This window comes from Anneissia japonica, unplaced genomic scaffold (assembly GCF_011630105.1).
Source record: "Anneissia japonica isolate Jap-2015-1 unplaced genomic scaffold, ASM1163010v1 scaffold674_len412849_cov176, whole genome shotgun sequence".
NCBI classification, from domain to species: Eukaryota; Metazoa; Echinodermata; class Crinoidea; order Comatulida; family Comatulidae; genus Anneissia; species Anneissia japonica.
Genome location: NW_022753836.1, coordinates 261,044 through 282,600, shown reverse-complemented (window position 1 = coordinate 282,600; position 21,557 = coordinate 261,044). Strand labels below are relative to the sequence as shown.

The window sequence follows — 21,557 nt, the reverse complement described above, 5'->3', positions numbered from 1 at the left end:
AGGCCTAACTAAAAAATTAAAATTGTCATAGTATGTAACTCAAGTTAAAATAACACTTTTCATTACTCGTGCAGCACAATCAAGTATTATATGTCATTTTAAATGACCCATTAGTATTAGCATGGTAACATCAATGTATTTTTAAAAGTTAGACAGCGACGTTCTCTCAGAAGTTGTTTTGTAGACGTTTATCTATTGATGAACTTTTGACCTCGTTAATTCGGCAATATGAGATTTTCGGGTCGATTGCAGTCGAGACGGCCCGAGTGGAGTTTCATGTAAATGTTTCGTACGGAAAAAAAAATCGCCTGCGGCTCAACTTGTCGGCGGGTCAACCAGTCATAATCCGATTCGCGGTCGCACTTTCGGCGCTCCATACACCGCGACCAAAACTATCAGATACCATAATGACTAAGCCATAAAAATAGGCTAGGCCTAGGAAGGAGGCTAGACCTCTCTATAACCTAGGCTAGGTTAGAAGTAATAAAAAAATAAATAAATAAAATAATGATTTACCGTTCGACAACGACAGCTGCGCCGACGATGTGTAGTAGACTCGCAGTATGTACTCGCGAAAAAGCCGCCTTCTTTTCCAGAAAACGTTTTAAAGAGCGCCCCCAACCTATATTCTCAACTTTAAAAAATAGAAAATGAAGTAAGTATTTTGGACATCCTCATCCCTAGACTTGCCACAAGTCTCTAATTTATGGAATTTTCGTAGTATTAGCGCATTTCGGAAAGCGCCACCAGCGTCAGTTTATGTTGAGAAACTTTTTTGATGAGAATTGGAATCAATCCCAGAAAAAGTATACTATGGAACACCATGCAAATAAGTAATATGGAACGCCATTTGTGCCAAAATCGATTTATTCTTAAGTATTTCAACTGATTAAGACAAAGATTAGGGACTGGAACCCAGTCTACCTCATCCCTTATTCTTATTATTATTATATTATTCTTATATATCTCTATGCTTATTCTGGACACGTAGGATAGGGCGCCCTCAGCCCCTATTCTGGACAAAATTAGGCCCGAGTATTCTGGACAAGAATCACCAAAATGTTTGGTTCTGGGCATGCTGATAAATGGGAGATGTTGCTGCTGGTAGGCAAGCAAGTTTGGACCTCATTTGCAAAAAAATCTTTTGAAATACAACGAATTGATGTAATGCATTGAAATAATTCCATGCAATGATGTATAATCCATTCTCCTTGCAGCTAGAGTTAAATCTGACCATCTTATGGCATGCTGGTCAGCTCATTTTTAGTCTATCTTGCGCAAATTGTATAGATTGAAGGCGAAGTTTGAAACGACTTAGAAAAATTTAGTTGCCAGTTTATTAATACTAAGAAGTATTAGACTGACGTTACTATGCACATCTTTGATATTTATGATCTTTGCTTGGACAAAGTTGGAAGTTGTTGTGAGAAAAGCCAATTAGATACTGCATACACTAATTACAATTCAAACAAAAACAAAGAACATCATTTTTACTGATTATCAATTATATTTTGACCAATATAGACATAATTATACATTCGGCATGGACATTGTTTTGAATAAAGAAACTGTATGTCAATTACCGATATAATCTTTGTTTTTTTCTTTTATACAGTAAACAAAGTTCTTAATGAATTTACATTTTTATTCAAAACAATTAACAGTTAATCACCATATGCAAGATTCGTCAAGCAATTAATTCAAAATCTAGTTACATGCAAAAATATTTTGTTCTTTAATTTCTATAAAAATAGGTTTATGGAGACTTCACTTGGACAAAATAGTTTAGGCCCATTCATACGTACCTCATCTATTTTGCCTTTATCCAGATCTCGACCAGTAAAGGATGCAAGATCTGATTACCTACCCGTAATATATATAAAGGGAATTTTGACATAAATAAAAAAGCAACAAATACTGTATATTTCTACAAAGAAATGTTATATAAAGTGTCCAATACAAATAAAAACTTTTACTAAATACAGAGGAATAATACTGATATGATAGCTTGCTCCATAGACGGCAGCACATTTTGACCGTTGAGTGGGCCCGGTAAGCACTTTGCGAAAAACTAAGGCTGTGGCCAGGGGGTCGCTGAACGCCATCATATAATACCTTCCGACCACAATAAACAACAGCCAACTGGTGATCCACCGCCCAGTTGTCATGTCAAAATCAATATTAAAATTTTGTTGGGAAAATCATTGGCGGAGCCTACTGAAGGGTTGGCGCATCCACTAAAATTATTGGGTGGACCTAAGGCCACCAGCCCACCCTAAATACCCTATGCCGCCGGCAGTGGCTTGCTTGTACATTTGGATATTGGCAGACCAATGAAACACAATGTCAGACCAAGGAAGACAATTGCTTGAAAACACCAAGCTGAAAGAGTAAACACATGCATACTTATCTATGACGATATATTTCATATAGAATTTATATGTGGCCTTTAGACATATACTGTACTAGAATGCGAACCATATTAGGGGCTTAAACATTAATACTGTTATTAACACACACACACATTTTCACTGTGTTTGGTATTCTGTATCACAGAACACAATACTTCAAGGATAAAGAGTCTGTGTCCTTAGAGATTACAGTTAAACGGAATACACAAACTTGGTCTCCTAACTTAGCTATTAGAGGAATCTCACTTGAGATAATTTTTCAATATTATTTATTCACATGCATTGTAATTTATTTACTATTATAATAATGTTAAGGCCAAATGATTATTGTTAAATACAAGCAAAATCCATTAATAAGTACTGTAACATATGGATGCATTGTCAATTACAGCCAATATTGATTAACCATACCATCTTACCATGCATTAGAATAAAATACAATTCTTGTTTAATATTCAAATATTATAATTATTCACATAGGTTTTGCCAACTATAATTTGTATTCTTTTTACATCAAGACGATAACTTACACTAATTATCAAGGAGATTCAGAGTTGTCAAAACAATAATATCACAACAGAATCTAAATTAATAATATTGTGGTTTCTTATCTTGTAGTTACATTTCAGTGTACGCTTATTGTATCTTAACAGTTATATTACATATTTCCAAAGCGTTTCATTTCAGAAATTGTGGCAGCACACAGGTTGTTTATAAGCAGGGGCGGATCCAGAGATGTCCAAAAGGGGGAAAGGGGGGCCAAAAGTTGGGTCGATCGAGACAACATAATCCTAGGGGGTCGGAAATTTTTGTGTTCAAGACGCCTGAAAATAACATTTGAGGCGTTCTGGTCTACCATTTTTTTCTTTTTCTTTCTTTTTTTCTTCTTTTTTTACCTCCCTAAATCCGCCCCTGATAAGTTTCGAGAAACAAGTAATAATACAATTATTTCCATTTAGGTTTTTGGTTATGAATTCATTATAATGTAACTCATCAACCGGTTGAGTTTTTTTTTATTCGTTGGTTAGAAAGAGTATAAAAAATGTTTATTTGTCTTTGTCAAATAATTTAAAGCCCAATTCCTGGCAAGATTTCAGTTGTTAAGAAAAATCTGATTTTCATATAGGCCTAATGCTATAAAGATTTATATTGCTAATTTAACTGAATTTAGACATTCCTAAACATAAAAAAATGTAAAATAAGACTGAAATTTAATTTTTTTTGTGTTCCACAAAAGAAATAAATGCGAATAGATTTTTCATGTTTGATTTTGCGATAGGTCTGCGAAGAAACATAGTAGGCACCGAAAACATTGGTAAGTAAACATTAGCCTATCCAACACTGCTAGGCTAGGCCTAGCTGACATGATATTTTCCGTTGCTAGTATTGACACTATATTTTATAGGAATTATTTCAAATCTGTTAAGAAAAAGGATTCTGACCGAGATTTTGACAATTAAACAAACATAATTCAGGCCTACTCAATCGATCGCAGTGTGCGAGATGCGAAGTACAAAAACCAATTTCATTAGAGAGGGTGCACTTTATTGACTGTATAAAGTGTACATAAAAGTGAGAGCATTCCAGCGGATGCGATCTACAACCTATGAATTTGCCTAGTAATGAAGAATTCTTCGAGAAAATAGTAATCTCAGGGAGAATTAGTCTGTATTTCTCATCTTTTTTAGTAAAATTTTGCCGAGAATGGGGCTTTAATTTAACTTAAGAATCATGAGAAAGTTGAGAAAGTAAAAAAACATAGTCCAAGTATTGAAGTGCACACCATCGTGCTGTCGTGCATTTCAATACTCAGAGTAAGATACGAAAGTATAATATATACATACATACTTTCTTATCTGAGATTAATCGGTGGACCTTTCAGTTATTATGAGAAAGTTGGTTTCTAAGAATATACATATATATCCTATATATATGTATATATGTAAATATACTACTATATATATTTGTATTATGTATACAGGTCTATGTATATTAGTAAAAACCAGATAGATATATTAAATTAAGTTGAGAATAACATTTGAAATTGTAACTACTTACACATTATATAAAAATACTAGAGGGAAAAATATAGTATTTACTATTGAAAGAAAAAAAAAGTGATTATACAGTTGTAAAAATAATATAATCTCTTGTGAACCTTTTATACCAATCAATCAATCAATCAATCAATCAATCAATCATTGATTTACTCTTCACACACTATTTAACATTTTGACATAATGATAACTGATAACGTGGCTTGTGCATTGTTTGGTAGGCACACATTCTTATTCTTATTCTTTATTCGCCAAAAAAAACAAAAAACAAAAACAAAAAACAAAGTATAATACAATGGTGGAATACATACAAAATACAAGTACAACACACTGGATGAGTTGGCAGGAACACAAAAGCGAACTGAATCACTATAACACAAAGTCTGTGAACCTCATTCATCCAGTTTAACATAAGTACATTATAAATAAAAAAGGTCAGTTATAATAAAATAAAACAAAATCAACAAATTACTGAAAGCAAATATCTAAGCAAGTGGAATACAAAAATAGATATAACAAATCAATTCATCTTATTATTAGCAGTCATGCTTTTCATTGCTCCCCCTCCCCTTTTAGAATGAATGACAAGCTCCTGATACAGTTAAAGTACAGTATATTAGACGCACACAGGTGCCTTAATGACGACTATCAAAAAGCATTTTAAGTGTCCTTTTTCAATGTAATATAATCCAAAGTAATACTATCAGTCAGCTTCTACTACTTGTAAGTACTTGAAAACCACAAACCTATATAAGTTTATTATTTTAATGATAATTAAAGTTAAAATTTAATTAAATATATGACCTAGCCTAGTATTGGAATGATGTAGTTTAACTCACTCGCATTTACAGCATTTTTTGTAATATTATCTACTAAATATTCTGACACACATTCAGCAATGAACACATATTATAAAGGCATAGTTTACTTAATCTCAATTTTAAAACAAAATACTTAGGGGCTTCCTCATACAATCCACTATAAGGTATTCAAAGATACATCTAAGTCAAGTCTATGTAGATCTTAATGGCCTCATGTAGTGGTAACACATAGTGACATTCCTGGCTTCCCTGCTACATACAAGATTCAGCTGAACCATCGGCATTGTTAGTTTACCTTTACCTGTGCTTACATTTTGCTAGCATTTGTAAACAGTTCAATACCATACCTGGTAATTGGCTGACAATGAAATATTCCAAAATTAGGGATCCCAAAAAAAATTTGTGCAGTAGATATATTTGAGTCATTCTTTAAGTCCTTAGCAAAACTAGTCTATTGATTTTTTTTCTCTATTGTTTTTTATTTCAAAATCTCACACACTATCAGAACTCAAGTTAGTGCAATTCATTTCTGATTCAGGAACAAGGCAAATATTGTTACAACGTAAGTACAACACTGGGCTCACAATAATATTCTCCATCCAAATTTGGCAAAGGTTAATGTAACTTGGGTCCTCTGATCAGATGCAATTGATCCAACCTGGTCTTCCTAAAGTTCACAAGTTGGGGCAAAAAAATCATCTATGATAAGAGGCTCGATATCCAGTTGAGTCTGAGGTCTCTGCATAACCGTGTTGCCAGCTAAGCTTGTTGGTAGGCTCACAATGTTGCCACCATCTGTGTTAAATTCTGGAGACTCAACTGGAATGACCTCAAGACCAAGGCTGTTGTTGCTATGATCACTATCGATGCCAGAATCTGGTACTTCAAATACTGGTTCATTTTGAGTTCTGACAGGTGGTGTCAATGGCCCAGAGCATTCTGGTATCCTTGAGTAATTACACTTTGTCACACCATCACTCAGGTTGCCTTCTCTGACCTCACTTGGTCTTACTGAAATTTGCGAATATGGCATACTGTTATATGATTGTGGTGGGGATGAGCCACCAATAGGTATAACTGTGTATGGGTCAATACTGTCATGATCCGTCAGTGATGTGGGACTACAAACATAATCACCTGAAACATCTGGTTCATTTCTGTTCGACTTCGAAGATTGAACAGGTTCTTTGTTTATATTGTTGTGTTGTTGATTTGAGGGATCAACAACCAGCAAAGCTTGTTGAACATTCTCACTATGGCCTAAAAGACCATATTCAAAGCTGTCTGGTGAAGCTGGACAATCAGAAGTTGTGCTACAATTATCAACCGATGATGTATTTAAAGTAGGTGGTAAAAAGTCCTTTGTACCAATACATTGGTAGTCATTAGATTGGCTCAGTTCAACAGGTTTTTGAGAGGATGGCAGGGACTCAGATGAATTACTGATGTCATCCTTGGCTAAAGTAATTGGAATTAACCCATCATTACTCATTGTATGGTATTCTACACTACCATGACTTTCCAGTGAATCCTGCCTTTTAACCAGAGTATGATCTTTTGGTTCTCTTGCATCTTGAACGGCATAACTGTTGCCATCTGGGATCGATTCAAGGTTAGAATCTGTTTTAACATCAGAATTTCCGAGAACATGCTGATTATTTACCATAGGGTAATATTCATTGTCAAAACAAGTCTCAACAGGGAGATCAAAAACAGCATCATCCCCTTCAAAATCTTCTACTACATTATTTGGGTGATTGTCAGGGCCTACAATCGATCGTCCAATGCCCTGACTTGAGGAGGAAGAGCGCACAATAGCATTGGTATTTTTGTCGTGAATGCTCGGCATCTCTACCATCACTTCTGTCTCATCGAAACCCTGATCAGAATCCATTCTCATACTGGTTTTTGGCGCAATTTTTTCCTGCATTATATTTGGTGGTGCTGTGTACCGATCATTAAATGTCTTCAACTTATCAAAATGTTCTTTTTCTGGTTTTAACGGAGCATCCTGCAAGTAGAAAATTAACTATTTTATTTGCATCTTTTTTAAACAATATATATATTCATTGCATATATTTAACAGCATGTGATTCGTCATTTACAGGGTGGATATATTTTGCAATATAAACAAATCTCATGAGTAATGGGTTTTATAAAGTTTCTAATATGCTGATTATTTTTTTATTTTTCTAGTACGTTATTTTTTTTTTAATTGTTTGATACACGCATAGTAACATCATTACACCATGCACCTTAAGTAAATTATTATTAAAACATTATTGATCATATCACACAAAAAAGGCTAATTCTCTTGTAAATGACACTGTCACTCTTACCCATGGTTTAATAATAAAGTCCTCAATAAACCGTGGCTCTGGGAATGGTTTGAAGATTTCTAGCTTCTTCACTTTAATGATGTAGAAACAAGCAACAGCCATCATTAAAACAAGACCTGGGATCAACACAGCCATAATGATTACTGGAACTAAAATAGAACATAAACATGTTGATTAATATTAGATCAAACATGATCTTCTGCTGTGTCTGCCACAGATGCTTCATTAAGAATTCAAATCTGATTAGAAGCAATTGATTTTTACATACTGTTTTAATATATAAAACAAAGCTACTTCTCTATGCAATACTCAAACAATAAGAAAACAGTAGCACTTTATAAAATATTTATTGTCACAAGCTTTCGTGTACACAGTACACTTCTTCAGGTGAATGATAAGAGGAGCAACATGCAATCGAATATAAAAGGTCTAAAACAAAAGACAAGTAATAAAAACAATGGAGGTATTAAAGCCCCATTCCCGTCAAAATTTCAGTTTTTAAGAAAAATCTAATTTTTGTATAATGTTATAAAGATTTATAAATATAATACGGAATTGCTAGTTTAAATGAATTTAGACATTCCTAAGAATGAAGAAAATGTAAAATAAGACTGAAATTTGATTTTTTTTGTGTTCCACACAAAAAATAAATGCGGATGAATTTTTCATGTTGATTTTGCGATAGGTCGTGAGAAGAAATATCGCAGGTGCCGAAAACATTAGCCTATACAATGCCGCTAGGCTAGGCCTAGCCTTACCTCGATTTAGGTTCTGTTATCACACATAAAAACGGCCGACATGATATTTTCCGTTGCTAGGTATGGCACTTGTGAATATAATATTTCGCAGGAATTATTTCAAATTTGTTAAAAAACTGATTCTGACTGAGATTTTGACACTTAAACAAACAAATCTCAGCCTAACCGAACGACCTCATTGTGCGAGATGCGAAGTACAAAAACTAATCTCATTAGAGAGGGCGCACTTTATTGACTGTATAAATAAAAGGGAGAGTATTCCAGTGGATGCGATCTACAACCTCTGAATTTGCCTAGTAACGACGAATTCGTCGAGAAAATGGTAATATTTTATGAGAAATAGTCTGTATTTCTCATTTTTTTTATTCTTTTGCGTAAAACTAAAATTCATGCCAATATTTTTCCATGATTTATAAAAATTGGAGTAATGCAAATGCATATTTTCTAAAAAAAGTTAAAAAAAGAAATTTTGCCGGGAATGGGGCTTTAACATAACAATGCACAAGCAGAAGGGGGGAACAAAACAATGAGTGAATCATTCCCTGTAGTGGGCAAGAAAGCCATGGTCTTTGTTTAAACCCAAGTTGTAGCAAAAATTGAAATTCAAGTTATTGGTATTTTCAGATACCCGAGTATGTGATCTTTAAAATGAGGGGTCATTCATTCAAATTGGACATTTCAAGCCTAAGTTAGATTAGATAGACACCCTGTAGCTGCATAAACTCTGATCCGATGTATTCGTTTCATACTTTGAAAAAGCCAAGTCGGCCAATCAGCGCATTGGTATTTCCATCACTTTAGAAGTAGACATCCACAGCGCGAAAAAGAAACAAGGAGGAATGCTCTGTGGTGACCGGAGACAAGACAAGACAACAAACATGGCTGCACCCATCAGTTTAAAACTGTGGCGTGTTCACTTCTTACATGTGTGCAATATTTCACGAAATAAAATTTTAAAGATAGTCTAAATAAAACAAATATTTCACGCTATTTCATAGGTAAGATAGCATAGATAAATTTATTACTGGAAATATAAAATATATAGTGGCAAGATAGTGCATGCGTATATTAGCGAGCGAGTCGTCCGGCCGTCTTTTGGACAAATTTTTTGGGCAAATTCTATATATTCTTCAAATCTATCGAATGTTACATTAAACTAAAGCTAAATCACATTTACATTTGATAAAAACAACATTTTTGATTGAATGTACGTTAGATGTGTATAAGACTGTTGATCTATAGTGAAAAACAAATTTGGATTTTTAGGCAATTTTTTGAGCTCCCATATTTTATAGCTCATTTACTCAATACTGGACTGTGCGACAACTTAACCATTTCGCCACAACATGCCTCAAATGCGAATTTAATCAAGGTGTAAGACCAAAGTTCTGAAAATGCAAGATATCTAGCCTATCATTTCACAGAGGTTCATTTGTCCAACAGCGGTAGCTAGGCAGTCCCTATAATTGTAATTATAATACGAAACACACAAACAGAACACATATATATCCCACTTTTATCAAAAATCTATAAATTAAACAAGATCTTCATTTAATAATAATAATAATAATATGTTGGTCTTCATGCATAAAATTATTACCCCGGTCATTGGATCAAACGCATATGGAACACATACTCAGCTCCCTGAGTATTCCATGATATTGCAGCTAGTAATCAGAACAGTTGTGTTTGAACCTACCAGGTACCCACTTGTATTCCTTTATTATACCTGTAAATTCTTCAATTGATTTTGGACTGAAAAAAAATATACTGTACATACCTGGAAATTTCCTGCACATTTCATACCTCCTTAGGGTTGGTGTACCAATTAATGCTTTTGATCCGTTTCTTGTAACCGCTGCAACAAAGTACGTGAAGAACGTTGCTCCTGTCTCACAATCAACCTGAATCGTCGCACTCAAACCCTTCACGGTCTTATTCGTCCACTTTGAATCTGTTATGTTCTCCGGTCGATAACTCACGATGTAGTGTGAAATGATGCCGTTTGGATGAGCTGGTTCCTTCCAGGATAGTCCCACTTTATCGGTGGCAATGATATCAACTGTGAAATCAACCACTGGTTCTGGAACTACAAAATATACAAGGTGGTACCATGAAAATGTTGGAATTGAACAATGTTACAATGTGCACAGAGAAATACACATAACTAGTGCACACTCCTGACTCTTGTTATGCTTTGCAGTAAAAGATGTCTTCAATGTAAAAAAAAAAATTGTAACAAAATCATACAGGTACAAATAATAATTGGTCAAAGGCCAATTTATGTAAATAAATAAAAGGTTAAATATTATGCTCTGTATTTTAATATATTAGAGAGCTTTCATTATCTTGTTCGAGAACCAATCCACCGAAAAAAGTGCATATTTTTTTTTGTGCATGACGTCACCAGTTTAAGCCTAGCTTTCTTGTACTCGCAACCCGAAATTCAGCCGCTGGATCCCGGGCAATGAATCGAGAACCAGAAACTGGATGTATTTGCAACATTTCAATAAAATTTGATTATATTCTATATTAAATTATTATTTTATACTACCTAGAGAAAATCACTCAAATTTTTTGCAGATGTTCACATAATCAATGCATTTCATCCTAGGCAAGGCCCTAGCCATTCCATACCATTCAATTATACATTGTACCACCATGGCCCGAGCGCATGCCACAGCCATAGCAACAGGCTGTGCTGCCACCAGGTTTTTAGTTTTCCGGGGAATGCGCACAGGAAAGCGAAAGCTCTATTTTTTATAACAAGAACAGCAACCAGAATGGGTAACTTTCTCGGTGGATTGGTTCTCGAACGAGACAGCGAAAGCTCTCTATTGTTATTAACAGCTGTTGATTACTATTGTATATATTATGTAAATATGGCAATCAATCTTTAGTATCTGTTAGGCCCGTTACTCATTACGTTGTCCAAGGAACTTTTTTAACGGATCATCATTAACAACTATACACTGCGCGCATGTCATCGCATTGCGTTCTCCATAGAACCAACATATTATTATTATTGTTATTATTATCGAATCACATTGGCCGACAAGCGCAGTGAGTGTTCGGCCTAAACAAACCATAAGTTGCAGATGGTGACACATGCTATAGGAATGATGGTCTACAGAAAATCCCAGATAGATAATTGAAATAAAAACTTACTTCCAACCAATGTTGTGACAATTAGAGGGTCGGAAAAAGGACTGCAAAGATCGGGGTCTTCATTATCATTACAAGCAGACACTGTAAAGTTATATCTCTCATTGCCATAGATTTTTTCTGTCACCACTGCATTTCTTTCATACACATGAATACAATTTTCGATTCCTGTAGATGTACCGTAATGGACAATGTATTTGGTGATGTTGCCATTCGGTTTCTGGGGGTCTTTCCAGTGTATGCTAACTGAAAACGACTGGACTTCATCTTTGACTGGGGGATCTGGCTTCTCTGGAGCTAAGAGATAAAGTATATGAAATGGTCAAAATGATGAACAGGCTTTAATGAGTAGTGTACCAAGTTCTTTTACTATGCACATGAGTAATTGTATGCAAAAATCAAAGAGTTAACATCCAATACAAAGACAGAGGTATGGAATACAGTAAACCCCTATGAAAATATTTTTCAGTTTTTGCAACTTTAGGTTTATCCAAATATGCTCTTCCATAATCTGAACATTTCTTGTATTTGTTTTGTTTACTATAAAAATTGAGCATCCTAAACCAATCAGATCAAATCAAAATAATTTGTATGGGCATAGCATTCTACAAATTCATCTATCATTTAATTTTCACTGTCAGAGTGCCCCATACAAATAAACTTCTGTGAAGTGAAGATACATTTTAGGAATTACTTGGTCACACAAAATAAAAAACAAAAAGCAATTTTTAAGCCGACCGTCCCGAAATTAGGGTATTGTATTAGGTTTATCTCTTGTTGCTATCGTCACACTTCTTGAAGGCCATTAGCTTTACATCAAACCAAAGAGTATAAATAGAACAAGAGAGCCAACAACGCTCATTGAGAGCGTAAAAAAACGATACGCCCATACGCAGCTAGTGTAGGACGCCAACTAACGCTTGTATATGTTTTATTACCCAGTACTCCACCGCGCACGGTCGGTTTGTCTGTTTATCTGTTCTCCACAAGATACTGTACTTTTGTTTTCTGTTTACTGAGTTTATAGCGGGCGTACTTCTACCGTGCTGCGCAGCGCTGCACTGGGTAATAAAAAGAATATACAACCGTTAGTGGGCGTCCTGCACAGGCGTGATGTTTTTACGAACGGGACTTTGCTCTCTTGTTCTATTTATACTCTTTGATCAAACTTAACTTACCCCCTTCATCAGTCATTGCTGACACTCTGTGGCTTAGAATCCCTTCGCCAGCACTGTTACTAGCTGACATCCACAGTAGATACTCGGTGAACATTTTCAAATCTGTTACAGTATATCGGTAGAAAGATTCACCCGTCTCTTGTTCATCCACATCCGTGAAGTTTAAAGCATCAGGAGCTGACAAGAGAAATAAAGTAGCCATCATGTAGTTTTTAAATAAAATTAATGCAAAATTGAGTTGAACAAGCACAATAGCTTCAAATGACACCACACTGCATAACACTGATGTTGGTAGTTAGGCCTGCAAACACCTACTCTTACTTGCCATCATATTAAACCAAGTAACTAGTAGCTAGGTGAAAACTAAAATGATCCCACACTGGTGGCCGAAAGCCAACTTGCATTGAAAATTTGACGTTTACAATGTGCTTACAAATACCTTCATACCCTGCTTTTATACTACGTCATAACCTCACTTTTGTCAGATGTTCGACGTTGGGCAGTAACAAGACTGGTTTTTTTTAGCCAAAGATGTTGGGCAGGCTGCACACAAAGGAGCATATTTTTAAGAAAAATTGACATCAGGCTGCATGTGGCCCGTGAACTGCACTTTGCCCACCTGTAAGCTAGGCTACCATCACATACACTTACCATCACACTCAATTTCATCTGATGCATTAAAGGTGTTGGTTGAAGGTGAATATTTCTCACAATAGTATATATTATAAACTAGTATTTTTCCATGACTGTAACTTCTGTCTGGTGGTCTCCATGTTAGCAAAAGCTCTGTTGATCTCTTATGTACAGTGGTCAGTGTTATATCTTGGGGAAACGATGTTGGATCTGAAAAAAAAATAAATAAAAATAATGCAATAACTTTTCACATCTTCTTTAATTCCTTTAAATGATTGTAGAAGACATGAAATTTCAATATTACATTGCTATGCACATAAGACAACAGATTTTTATTTACTGTGATATTCTATGGTTTGGTAAACAATTCTATAAAAATCATTAACTATATTAGTTTATATACCTCGTACATAAATTTTAGGCATCTGATTGGTTAAAAAGCAGGAAAAAAGGAAGTACTATTCCCCTCAAAATGTACTATACCCTGAAAAATAGTACTTTTTTGACCTTTCGCGATGTGCAAACTCTAGGCCCACTACATCGTGCTGCTGTAGTGGGCCCGCGATGAGATCAGCCATTAACCGCATCACGGATCAGTGAGTAGATGATAAACAAATATGGAGGCTGATCATTTCGAGATGAAGGACTAGCCCAGGTCTAGCATTACTTCTTGATGAAGCCGATAGCAAAAGCACCAAAAGACAAATTAAATATGCCTTATCAATATTCGACAAATATTGCAAGACGATGAGTGCTTTTGAAATTAAGGAAATAAGCAAAGAAGAGCTGGACACACTTTTTGATCACCTAGGTCTAGCTAGTCCAGTAGTAGTAGTGGTAGTAGGCCTAGGCCTCAAATAACAGGCTAGGAAGTAAGTACTTTTTAGGCATTGTAGAATTTATGTATGAGGTATATAAAACAAATATTGACTGCTCTAAATTCGGAGAGCGGTAAAATCTATTGCCCTTGGGTGATGTGGAGACCAAAGCCTATCTTCCCTTGGGCCAGGCTACGGTCTCCACATCACCCCAGGGCAATAGATTTCACTATTGCCCTCACGATCAGTCAATATTTGTAAATTATTAAATGATACTGCCTAGGTTTCCCAGAAACCTCCCAGTAGCCTACTCAATTTTCTAATTCATTTTTGAATTATCATATATATTTCTGAATTTACTTCTGAATCAAAAGAAGATGAATGTTCCAAACCTGATTCGTGTGTTAGGACTTGTGAACTAATAGACCATGCTCCTAGACCAGCCGAGTTGTTGGCCTGAACTCTGAACTCATAATGGGTGTAAGGAACCAAACCACTAACCACGTAACTATGTTCACTGCCTTCTACCTCCTCTGTACTCCTGTGAATGATTGGAAAATTAAGTTATCAAAAATAAACCTGTGAAGGTCAGAGTTCATTATTCAAAAATCATACAATCCACATAAATTCAAATGATATGGTAAGCTTGTTAGATGGTTAACTGATATGGATAATCTTTCTCTAATATTGATCCAGATCCCTGTGGGGACTGCGGTCCCTAATTAGGCAATGTTTTTTTTTTATATACAGTAGAACCCATCCTTTGGGACATCCCTAATCAGGGGACATCCTTATTAAAAGGACAATTTTCTGTGAAATAAATAGGGGTTCTACAGAAATGGGATGAGGACACTTTCTGAGTGTGCGCAAAAATGGTCAAATCAATATATTTTCAACCTCTATATGGGGACACCTTTTTATTGTATCACTATTTTCTTTTATTTTATCCCAATAGATCTAAAATAACAATATTTAATTCAAATTTATATTTTGACAACTTTTGAGCAATAAAATGAACATTTTTTCTTGAGCCTGAAAATTGATCAGTTAGGCCCACTGTGTGTTATGTTGTAAACTAATCATGGGACTTATTATATTTTTTCTGCATACTTTCATATAAAAGACTTAAAATAGAACCTCTCTAAAGGGGACAATTTCACATTTTTGGTTAGTGTCCCCTTAACAGGGTACCTCTATTCAGGGGACATTCCTATTAAGGGGACACTTTTTTGGTCTCGAAGGTGTCTCCTTTATTGGGGTCCTATTGTACAATGAAAGAATACACTTAGTACTATATTCACTTCAAAAAAAAAAGCTTCACTTTAAAAAAAAAAATAGAAATGATCCCATAATAATCTCTGGACAAATAGGTATTTTCATTTCTGTTGGTTTATTCTGGAATGGTGGTAGCATCTACAATCTATATGTATCTGCATACAACTTAATGTACTATATTACCATTCTTGATCCCGACTTGTCTTCTTCCAGTCCACCATGTAAAAAAGAATCCTGCCATGGATCTCAACTGGTTCAGACCATTCCACAAGAACTGAGCTTGCTGACAAAGCAGTAGTTTTAACATTAACGGGTTTTCCAGGAACTGTGAAATAAAAGCATTATATTCAAATTTGACATAAAAATTATAGACAATTCGCATTAAAAATATATAGCCTTTCCACCACTAAACTTATTGCTATATTTTATATTTTGCAGAAACAATGTAATTTTACAAAAAAATTACGTATTAATCATGTAACTCAGCAACTAAAGTACCATACAACATTATATGTTCCATCTTAATATCTTAAAGAAACAAATAACACTTACTGCGAGTCATATCATAGATGTCTAGAGGCAGTGACAGCTTTCCTTCTCCAGCGCTATTAAAAGCCACAACATAAATTCTGAACGTATCAAATAGATCAACTAAGAAAAGAAAATTTGACAAAATTAGAACAAGCAGTTTCTAATGCACATGCTCTTATTGCTTAGATCCCTATTGTGCAGGTCTATATTACATAAGTCCCAATTGCAAAGATACATAGGAACTAAAAATAATTAGAAGCAATTGTTTTACAGGATGTTGAATTCTATTTTGAGACACATAATTTTTATATTATTACAAACCTGATGATAGGATACAAAAAACTTCATATATAACATGCAGCCTCCTCCCTGTGGCATATTACTAGTTATGTCTGTAATTCTGTACAGACCAATTTCATTATGCAAGTTGAAACATTCACAATTTACCAGTTACAATTCATATCCCAGGGCTTTAAGGAAAGCATACCAAAAGATGCAACCATTAGTAGACTATGGATAACATTACTGTAAAGCAACTTTCCAATGATCACAACCATCAGGCAAGCATAAGCAATGTGCCTTTCCCACCAACACTCCATTGGGCATGTATTGATAAGTGCATTCCTTGGCTTATAACCAATGGAGATGTATAAAAAATGCCTTTCTCAAGGTCCAAACCAATAGTTACGACTATTAGGCAAACCATATATAAAGCGCCTTTAGCCTTAGACATACTCAATGGGCCATACTGCAGGTTTAAGTGTCTGTTCTGAATGATTCAACGCATGTATAGTTGCTACTACTGGAAATAAGTCAGACTGTCCTGGGTTATCCTTGGTATATCTCCTACCCATAAATCATAATTCAAATCCAAATGCTCTTATAACAGGGGTACATAGTTTGATTGGCAATGCATGCTGTTTGTCTGAACTTACCACTGATTTCTATGTTCCTTCTACTGCCTGACACATTATACGTTGGCCTGTCTGGAAATCTATCATCTTCCGTAATATATATATTATACCCAAGAATGGCACCATTGCACTGATCCTTTGGCACTTCCTGAGAGTAAAATAATAATGCAGGAGTAAATAATTATGACATTACCACCGACATAGACATACTATGTTACTAATATAGTGCCGTAAAACCTTGAAATGAAGCCCTGGGCTTCATTTTTTTTTTTTGGCTAACTTTGAATGGACATCTTTTCAAGGCTACTTCTGCAAAGTGAAGAGAAGGGGGGAGGGGGCTTCTTTTCAAAATTAATGCTGTAAATTTTTGGAGTCATCATCTTACTTTACTGTGCAGATCTACTATAAAACAATAAATAGGGCCAATATAACATAAATTTTTATCATGGAGTGTATTAAAACCGGCACTAAATCACCTAATTTACTGTATAAACAAAGCATGTTTTTAATTTATTTCGTTTCTTTGAAATTCATGTACAGTGTATATATTGTACTATCTCAAAAAAGCCCATGCTTCCTTGAAAAGAAGCCCATAACTTTTTTTCATGGCTACCTTTGCAAACTAAAGAGGGGACTTCAATTAGAGATGGGCTTCTTATCGAGATAAGGCCCATTGAGCTTCCATTCAAGGTTTTACAGTACGATTAATTTTTTTTTTATAATATACTAGTGTTTAAGCAAGTTTTTGTATCATAAACTTTGTGACAGTTATTCTTTTTTTTTTAACCCAGTAAAGTGTAAATCATTATAAACATGGTGGGGACCGGGTGGATAAATACTCATGGCTCCAGAAATTCACACGTTATCTATATCTGGTCTGTATTAAAAATTGAGAACATGCGGAATTTTAGCCGGTAGAGTACCTTTTTGTTAAATAACTTTTATTATAAGTGAGATCTAACACTCCAACAATAACATTTACGGTAGGAAAATTGTAGTTATAGCTGTTAAATTATACACATAGTAGAAGGAACTAAAAAAAAAAAAAAACGTACATCCCAAACCAGGTAAAACTTCCTTAGAGATGGATTCTCGGTATCAACGTTTTCTGTCGTCTTCCGAAGATGAGATACCGAACCGCTTGGAACTGAAATAATTAGCAATATATGGGTCAATCAATTAATACGCAAAAAGCAATAAGGGTACTAATTTCACTTGGCATGCAAATCAATCATACTTACACACTTAAAAACAAACTAATCTACCAATAAAATCACCTGCTAGTTAAGATATAAAGCAAGTATGTTCACAAATTTGATTTTCAACTGATGTGATTTTGTTTTGTAGCAATGAACATCACATAGGCTAGCCTAGGCCATGTCTCACCACTTATAAAAATGCAGAAAAAAGACCCAAAACAAATTATAATGAAGTTATCAACTAACTGTAGTGCATTAAAATTATTCATATACTTACTACTTACTTATATGAAATTAAAATGTATTGCTCACAAATGCCAATTTTTGATTTTAATATGCCTTTTCTTTGTTTTACCGTACTGTAATCCTTGGGAAGCCTAGCTGTACGCCTAGCCGATACGTAGTGCGGGCCACAGTGTGGAAAGGAAAGTTTTCTGAGCATGTGCAGATTGTGCTTATCTGGCTCATTACCATAACAATACCACATATAAGGCTAATTCAAGTTAAGACGGCTTAAACTAGCCAGCTTCCTATCCTGGTAATAGTCCTTGATTTAAGGACACTCCTAAAAACATTAACTTAAGAGCCATTGTTAAGTAAAAAATAATTGGGAAATTCACTCTGAGGGAATAAAAGTTTTTCTATCTAGGTTCATCCATGTTCTATGCATCACTCCACAATGTTTCCTCTTCATATTGTTCATGTTGTACCAAACAGAGATATGCTTTTAAAATCTCAGCACATTTCCTTCTGCCTGCTTGTCCTTCCTAGATTCTAAATCTAATAATTTTTGTGTCTATCTGCTTTCTCTTTGACAAGATTTGCTTATTTTGTACATTTTACTGTTCCACACGTCATAATACGGTAAGGGAATCACAAGTTTTTCTTTTTCTTGTCACGCTGCTAGACTCTGGAATAATCTCCCAACTGAATTCAGGGACATTTCAGAACCCAATGTCTTCAAACGTGCATTCAAGATTCAATTGTTTACCTAGTACTATACTTCCAATTAATATTTTACGGAATGTGTGCCTGTTGTCTGTGTGGTGCTTTTGTTGCTAATTGTTTAGACAATATTGTGGCGCTTGAAATTGCCATGGGCGTTTAATGCTGCAGTACATGCTGCCTTGATTTTTCCTCTGACCAGCGAGACTTCGCGTGCGCTTTATAACCTTGAGGAAAATGCGCATTATAAATGCCTGTACCAACACTGAAATGATTTAGATAATTTTACTATATCTTGAAATACATCAAGAATTTGTAAATAGGCATTGTGTTACCTTCTTCATTAGTTAACAACTCAATGTCATCAGACCAATCACTCCACGCTTCCGACGATGAAAATTCGAAAATTGCCCGAATGGTAACTTCATATGTTGTGGCTGGATGCAGGTTCTCGATCACGAATTCCATAATTTCTGAACAGTCTTCAACAGTTCTCTTTAAAGTAAATTGGAAAAATGCTGAATATATTATTCATTAACAGTATATAAAAATGAGAAATTAAAAACAATTTTTCCAACCTTCAAGGCTACTTGATTGTTATTCTTTTCAAACATGTAAAGTCAGGAGGAAAGGGTATTGCATATATTACATTATAAATGACTCAAATAATCACTAATCCCAGACTCCAGTACAGTTAAATTAATTTTTTGTTTGTCTATGGCATATTGTTGTCTATGCCATTTTATGAATGAACTTGTATTGTTCACTAGCTTTCAATTTTTATCCTTGAATTTTCATTTTTTTAAATATATTTATTTTAATGCTTTTCTTTTTTCCTAATTATTCTAGTCTTTATATATTTCCATATATTAGCACAGCATCTGTTTAAATCACAGAAAAAAAATCTTCTCTTAATTTAGAATAGGCTTGAGAAATGTTGTACTTGTGATTTTGATTGTTTCTCTGCTTATCTACTATGTTCATTTTACTATGTTTCTTCTTACCCCAGCCTGCATATATCATAGAGGGGTCACTTAAACTGACATGAATTACACCACTATCTGATATTTTATCAAAATTAGAACAATATATAACATCAACTAGAAATTGCAAATTGCAAGTGAAGTGCTGCGAAGTACAACTGCATATAAATGTTCTTCGAACAAAATTATTTATGCGAGTCAAGTGAAAATAATGAATAATAAAACTATAACAAATAATATGAGACACGACCCATTGTCTATATTAGAACACTTCTCATTGGGTAACAAAGTCATAATTTTTCATTTTTGTCAAAAAGTTTTTTTTAATAAAGTTTCAAAAATGTCTATGTATTTCTATGTATGTATTTTTATTTTGAAGACTGCATGGTCTAGGAAGTGTACATTTTTTTATGGGGCAAGTTTTCAAGGGCGGGTTTTCTAGGGGCAAGTTGAGTGCCAAAGAGTGTTGCCAAAGTGCGAGCCAGCGTGTTATTTGATCACAAGTGCGAGACATATCACAACAGTGAGCCAGCGAGCCATGACGTCACGACAATAGATAGAGACGTTAGCCAGTTGTGCGAGGTATCGGCTGAGAAATTTTGTGGAGTACAATAGGCCTTTTTCACGAATCGGTAGACATCTTGAAATGATGACAAACATTGCGAATCAGCGGTGCGTAACCAACAGAAATAAGATAAGCTTTTGGGCTGATTTTCTGACATCATGTTATTTAAAAAATCATAACTCCATAACGGGGCGTCGTATCCAAAAACTTTTTCCAGGAAAGTGTTCTTGAAAGACCAGTCTACACCACCATATGATTAAAAAAAATTTGAAAATTTTTGTTGACCTCTGAAATCAAGATTGAAAAAGAAAAGCCTATCTTAGTAGTGTATTAAAATAGGCCAATGCATTACAGTGCAGTAGCATAGGACTTCCGTGTTGTTACTGTTCCAAGTAGCGATAATATACAGTTTCTCTTATTACAAAGTACAAGTTATGTTTTATAAAGAGGTATAGTATAGTAAATCATGTTTTTAACACAGGAAACTCTCATATGGTAACTAAAACAATGCTAGTTCAGAGTATTTCTAGTACTACAGGATTTTTATAGGGGGTTCTTCTTGATACTAAAAGGGCACTTGCGAGTGAAGCAAGAACCATTGGCTGTGGGGGCCAGGGTGCCGCCACGGGCCCCCGGTGGGGTCCAGGGGAAAGGCACGGTGGGGATCCAGGGGGCGAAGCCCCGGAAGCCACAGCATTCTAGACATTTACAGGTGTTATCAGGGGCGGATCCAGAAATGTCCAAAAAGGGGTGGGGGGCCGAAAGTTCGGCCGATTGAGACAACACTGTCGTAATGAGTCCGGGGGCATGCCCCCGCGAAATTTTTGTGTTCTAGACCCCCAAACATAACATTCGAGGCATTCTTGGCCATCATTTTTTTCTTTTTCTCTTTTTTCTTTTTTTTTTACCTCCCGAAAGGGGGAGGGGGCCCTGGACCGGGCCGCCCCCCCCCCCCCCCCCAATCC

The 21,557-nt window shown here is 35.2% G+C and overlaps 1 protein-coding gene across 10 annotated transcripts in view; it reads right to left on the bottom strand.

Moving 5' to 3' along the window:
* Positions 1–1,487: 1,487 nt before the first annotated feature.
* Positions 1,488–21,557, bottom strand: part of LOC117122962 — a 103,738-nt gene continuing 83,668 nt past the window's right edge. For all 10 annotated transcript variants that reach the window (XM_033268741.1, XM_033268740.1, XM_033268737.1 and 7 more), the window contains 12 exons: positions 19,380–19,539; positions 17,956–18,047; positions 16,922–17,048; positions 16,008–16,106; positions 15,639–15,780; positions 14,573–14,721; positions 13,381–13,572; positions 12,730–12,906; positions 11,555–11,848; positions 10,167–10,475; positions 7,629–7,777; positions 1,488–7,300 (listed from right to left, as the gene is read on the bottom strand). In XM_033268741.1, the coding sequence (XP_033124632.1) occupies positions 5,957–7,300; positions 7,629–7,777; positions 10,167–10,475; positions 11,555–11,848; positions 12,730–12,906; positions 13,381–13,572; positions 14,573–14,721; positions 15,639–15,780; positions 16,008–16,106; positions 16,922–17,048; positions 17,956–18,047; positions 19,380–19,539 (3,234 nt within the window). In that variant the 3' untranslated portion in view covers positions 1,488–5,956. The remainder of the gene's footprint in view (positions 7,301–7,628; positions 7,778–10,166; positions 10,476–11,554; positions 11,849–12,729; positions 12,907–13,380; positions 13,573–14,572; positions 14,722–15,638; positions 15,781–16,007; positions 16,107–16,921; positions 17,049–17,955; positions 18,048–19,379; positions 19,540–21,557) is intronic.